Source organism: Seriola dumerili, unplaced genomic scaffold, assembly GCF_002260705.1.
Source record: "Seriola dumerili isolate Sdu_G_001 unplaced genomic scaffold, Sdu_1.0 BDQW01000291.1, whole genome shotgun sequence".
Lineage (NCBI taxonomy): Eukaryota > Metazoa > Chordata > Actinopteri > Carangiformes > Carangidae > Seriola > Seriola dumerili.
The window spans coordinates 1,091,965-1,097,964 of record NW_019174546.1 but is presented as its reverse complement, the minus strand read 5'-3'; the positions used below and the strand labels follow the sequence as shown (position 1 = coordinate 1,097,964).

At 39.8% G+C, this 6,000-nt stretch overlaps 1 protein-coding gene across 2 annotated transcripts in view; it reads right to left on the bottom strand.

The window, feature by feature from the left end:
- Nucleotides 1–291: 291 nt before the first annotated feature.
- The window catches only part of gnal (G protein subunit alpha L), a 45,296-nt gene continuing 39,587 nt past the window's right edge, over nucleotides 292–6,000 (bottom strand). For both annotated transcript variants that reach the window (XM_022758045.1, XM_022758046.1), the window contains exons 8-12: nucleotides 3,832–3,890; nucleotides 2,818–2,938; nucleotides 1,494–1,624; nucleotides 1,337–1,404; nucleotides 292–666 (exon numbers count right to left, since the gene is read on the bottom strand). In XM_022758045.1, the coding sequence (XP_022613766.1) occupies nucleotides 520–666; nucleotides 1,337–1,404; nucleotides 1,494–1,624; nucleotides 2,818–2,938; nucleotides 3,832–3,890 (526 nt within the window). In that variant the 3' untranslated portion in view covers nucleotides 292–519. The remainder of the gene's footprint in view (nucleotides 667–1,336; nucleotides 1,405–1,493; nucleotides 1,625–2,817; nucleotides 2,939–3,831; nucleotides 3,891–6,000) is intronic.

Genomic DNA, 6,000 nt, shown 5'->3' with positions numbered 1-6,000 from the left:
CAGTTCAGGTCCAATGACAAAGCCAAAAAACAGAAGGACACGAAGGGGCAAAAAAAAAAAAAAAAAAAAAAAAAAGGGGGTAGCCCAAGGCTTAGTGGAATGACAAAAATCAAGGCATTCAAAAGGAAGGAGTAAAAGAAAAAGAGAAAAAAAAAAATTAGAAGCGGCACGCAACAACTTTGTTCCCCAACCTTCCTTTTACATCGGTGAAATGGGGATGAATCTGTCTCAGAGAAAAAAAAAAAAAAAGAAGTACAAAAAGCTAAGAAGTTAAGAAGAGGAAGAGGATTTGACACACTTCAGTAGTACTTCATAGTCCTCGACAGGAGGGGTGGTCAGGGGTTGTTGAGGGTTTCTTTGGGGGAGGAGAAGGGTGAAGTTTTGGGGTGAAGACGAGGAGGAGGAAGAGGAGTAGGAGGAAGGAGGAGGAGGAGGAGGAGGAGGAGGAGGAAGAAGGGTTCGTCAAGGATGCAGAATGGTGGAGAAAAAACACAGAAGGCTGACGGCGGCGGTCTCCCATCACAAGAGTTCGTACTGCCGCAGGTGCATTCTCTGGATGATGTCCCGGCAGTCGTTGAACACCCGCCGGATGTTCTCTGTGTCCACGGCACAGGTGAAGTGGGGGTAGCAGTAGTGTCTGCCGTCGCCGCTCGCAGTGCTGATCCGCTGAGGGGAGAGAGACCAGACACAGATCAGGGGGATGTCACTTCATCTCTGATATGACCGGAGGAGACTCACTCAGTAGTGAGCAGTGAATTGTAGTTTCGGACACTTTCTAATCATCATCATCATTTTGCATCATCATTCAGCGTTGCATTGTGTGCGTCGTCTAAGAAAAATACAACAGTCTTATCCTTTAACTAGCTCCATTGCCTGAAACTCTAGCTTTGAGTGGTTTGAACACTTCACTGTCCTTTACCATCTTCTGACTCTTTGTTTTCTGCACTACCCTAAAACTACTAATAACAAAGTATCAATATAAATAATAAGCATTGAAGTTTATCCTTGACCTTGGAAACTGTATCAGGATATATTTAACTGTTATGTAATGTAGCAGCAAACAACACCAGTTAATAAGTTAATAAGTGGACCTTGAGTTCAGATTATTTATTAACTGTTCACCGTATAGAATTTTTAAATCAATAACAGGCAGGTCATTCAGCGTCAGCAGGAGTGGTTTATCAAGTTCTACATGAAATGAACAGCTGGTATACTGTATGTATATGGCTTGAATCCAGCAGCACTGAGAACTGAGTTATGAATTAACAGGACACGGCTGTTCACGGCTGGACACTCATTAACTTCAGCTCACTTCAAACAGCCCACATATACTTACAAGAAACTCGTCTCGGATGAAGAACTTAGCTCTCGTCACTCTCGGGTCTTCGCCAGGTTCGGGAGTTGCTGAAGCAACAACACATTGACAGTTAACACGGACTGATGTGATACAGTTAAACATTGGACAAGGACATGAGTGTTAGAGGAGCACAGACCTTCATTTGGTATGGTGTAGCGAGCATATTCAGGGAAGTAGTCTTCAATTTTGGATTTTCCAGCTAATACTTTCTCAGCCAGCATGTCCTGCTTGTTCAGGAATAATATGACCGATATAGTGCGTAACCATCTGAAAAAACAAATCCACAAACGCCATTAGAGGAGAAACAGCAGCACTGCATGCAGAGGGGTCAATAACAGGCAGCATGGCTCCAAATGTTAAAGCTACAGCTCCCTATAACGAAAAGCTGTTACTATTTGAATGTGTATGTACAGTATATACTTCATCAAGCCAATATTGTGTGGTCTGATCTCGGCAAAACAAGTCCAAGTTAAATTGCTGAAAGAAAGTTAAACTGATGAATGACTGGTGCTCTGAATATCAGTTCGATTTCTTATGACTACATTTAACAATGAACTGTTCCTTTAAACTAAAGTTAACCTGATATATTTAAGATGAATATTAGATGCTGCTCACGGCATCTGCAAGAATGTGACTGCAGTAAACTTGCTTTTTAAATTTTATTCAAAACAGTTCTTTTTTTTTTTTTAAGGACATAACAAACATCAGCAATGGAGAATGCATTTCTTGGACTGTTTTATGTCCAAATGTTTAAATTAATTCACTGTTTGATCCTTCTCTCCTGTTTTAAGAGAAATGTCTCCCCCTAACTCTGCAGGGAAAAGTCAGTCACAAATCCTTAAAGTCGTCTAAGAACATTTTTTTGTTAATGTTTTTTTTTTTTCAGACAACCAGGTGAATAGAGGTTGAGATACAGATTGCTTCTTAATATGACTTCTGTCCAAAATGAAATATCTAATTGTGCTTAGGAATCTCATCACCTAAAATATATCTTGAGATTAAACGCATTTTCCCAAAATATATCATTCTTTTCACATGACCAGCAGATGTGAGAATGATTAGCACTGAAGTGCCCACACAGTCTCTCCACAGCACTGCTGCTGATGTATGATGTGGTTTATTTTTGAATTCAAACCAGTTTTAAAGATTACATTTGTTTTATTGGTTGAAGCCAATGCACTTCACTGAACTTTTATTCTTCATTTAAACACTAGGACATGTCAAGAGAAGACTGAACTGAAACCACTGGACTCAAGTTTTGATCCATTTGAATTAAAACTAAAAGAAAAAATCTAAATCCAGTCCCGTCAATTTGATTCAACCTCCTCGCACCACTTGGATGTTTGAGGCGAGCCTCCGCAGATAAACGACACTAAGACAGCAGAAAGTGAGAGGAAGTAGGAATGAAAGAGCAGAGAAACGTTAACCCAGCTCAAACCTCTCTCATGTTCCTATCTCACCTGTTGTTCCAAATACTGCGGAAGAGGTCCAGGGCTTCCCGTAGCCTGTTGGTGTTATTGTCTTCCCTTATTACCATGTTGTAGCTGCTGCTGGCCACCACGAAGATGATAGCAGTGACGTCTAGAAGGAAGAGCACAGGTACTACAGTCAGAGCCTGTATTTATCAAACTTTTAAAAGCTGAATCTTGGACTTAAGAGAAAGATGAAAATAAAACATCCCTCACTTTTACACTTGCTCACAAACTTAAAAATAAAAACTATTTATCAAACTTCTTTTGATTTAGAAATGAAAGTTACGGGAGCTCCACAGGTCCTAGATAACAGCAGTACGGAAACAAGCGGAGCACACCTTTGTTTTCTGCCTGATGATGATTATAATAGTACAAATAATAGTAATAGTAATAAGAATAAGAAGACCACACCAAAACACTTATCAGTGGTGCAAACAAACAATAATAAATCTGACAGTGATTTTATTTACTTGTCAGCATGGCAATAAATTAAATGATTTCTCTGACGTCATCTCTATTTACACATGATAAATGTATTAGATTGTTCCCATGTTATATATTCTGAGACATTTAAAGATTTCACACCAGTAAAATGAACTTTTAAAAAAAATGATAATTATATACCGTAACTGCAGAAAAACATACCATTGAAGGATTTCTGTTAAATAATGTACAATGTGGCAGGTATAGGGTTAATCTACAGTATATCTCTGATTGGCTATTCCTTCACTGAGAATACATATGATCAATCTCACTGGAGAGCTGCACCTGGCCAGGAGTAGAAGTAAGTCGCTTGATAAATGTGTCTAAACAATGAAAGGCAGCTGTTTGACATCTGACATGTGTAGAAATGACCTAAGAGCAAGAGATGAGGTGATGCTGAAGCTGGCAGGAAATACTTAAAGACAGACGAGGTGTGATGGGAGGAGACGGTGTTTGGGTCGAGGATGTACAGTGTGACTATCTGAAGAGAGATAAGAACAAAGAGGCAGAGAGTCTCACCGTTAAAGCACTGGATCCATTTTCTCCTTTCATCTCTCTGGCCCCCAACATCAAACATGCTGTGGAGGAGAAAAAATACTGGGTCAGACTCTAGACACAACAACACACTCGCTGCTGCCCTCTTGTGGTCACAGAGTTCATATCTCTGCTGGGACAGGACTGAGGCCGTCAGGTACATATTGTACTGTAGTTGGCTGGCGTGAGAACCGTTACACACCACTTTTATTTTAACGACTATTCATATAAAGACACGTTTATTTAGATCGTCACGAGCAAAAGATCAGTTTTCTGTCTCTCTCCAGCTAAACCTGCTCCTGATCTAAGGTCTGGTTTGCGAAAAGGGATTGTAGATCTTAATGGAACCAGTCCGGACACATGAATAATCCATTAATGAATAAATAATATGAAGAACAGCATTATTTGCACGGACTCGGTACCCTGTGTGACCCTGGCTGGATGTTTGGAAGTCATCACAGATGAATAATGTAAAATGCACCCCCAAAGGGAAGTCGCGTCCCAGAGCTTTTTTATCAATCATTTGGGATGATATAATTTGATACAAAGGCCCGTTTCAGATGGTAGAATAAGTCTGTTGTGTCTGCGACTGCGGAAATGGGTCATCTCATCTGACATCATCAAGGCAGTTACGGAACATTTACTCAAACTTTTATCGGCAGCTCTTATAACTGCGACCAGCGGTCAATAAGTTTGAGCTGGCTCAGGGATCACACCGGTCGACCGCAGGCCATTCCTATGAGATTTTTAGATGACTGTCGAGGTTTTGACTTTCGCTCTGCTCATTATCAGTCTTTTCATTCATTCTGTCCACATGTTTGTGCATATGTGTATTCTTACCAGCCTGCTTTTCCCACCAGCAGAATCACCTGACCTGCTCCTCCTCCCCACACACCGCTCCTTATACCTGATTGTGTTTTTGACCTTGCCTGTGTTTTTTGGATTTTTCCTGCTTGGATTGGATGGATGGATGGATGGATGTAAAGATTACTTTTACATCTGTCTCTAGTCGTGCTCTTGGGTCGCTTTCTCTGAGAACTTTGACAAAACTCTGACGTTCTTTTCCGCCTCAGCTTCCTGCCGCCGAGCAGGTTTGGCTTCAGTGTTTTGTGAAAGGACGAATTGCTGTTACGGGACACAAACTTATGACATTTCAGGCTCTTAACACGAGGCCAAGGTAAATATAGCAATAACACCCGAGAGGGCATTCTTAAAACTGGTATTATTGGTGCAACAGTGATGCAATATGGAGGTACTGAGAAATGTTTTAAAAAAAGAAAATTATTCGCAGAAACTAAAAAAACGCCTGGAGAGCCTCCTTTTCAGGACTGGGTGACAAGAGTTAGGACAAGTTGCTGCATAAGAATGAACGTCATGCCGGATGTGGACAGGACAGAAAAACTTTTGTGGGGCATGTGTGTTTTTTCTTTTCTTTTAATGTGGAAGGATGATTGTCGAAGCACACTGACATGATTTCCATGTGGGAGTTATTTATGGACTTATTTGTTTTTCCTGCAGGGTTTCTGAAGGGTTGACCAAGTAAAATTCATGACTTTCTAAGACATTTTTAATACCACATAGAAAGTTATTTAATACTTGTTTCACAATCATGATGAGTAAAATATGAAAAATATCAATGACAACCAGTACGGATGATAAGGCCTCAAATTCCAGCTGTATACAACTATAATTTCTATTATTCCTAATTAATTAATCAGTAAACAACCTTGATGAGCAGCAAAACATGGGCAGAGGAATTAGCCAATTAAAAAATGACTAACACAGTAAGGTCTGGAACAATAGACTTGTCCGTTCTTGCTAAGAATCACCTACAGAAAAATCTTATAAATAACGTTATTGCCTGTTGCTTATTAATACCTTCTAAGGCCTCTTTTAAGACCTGCAGATATTTCGATTGTCCCTCTGTTTCTGCGTTTGGTGGGAATGAGAGTTCTGTTTTTTAATAGGCTTTATTTTTTCCGAATTACAGTACTAAAGTTGGATTTCAGAATAAAAGTCGCAAGTCACAAAAAGGTATCTGTTTCAGAGTTTTTTTTTTTGGCGGCATTTATATGATGATAAATTTATGACCAAACTCCGAAAAAAAAGTTATGTGACCAAAGAATAAATTAGACGCAAACATGTCTTCATCAT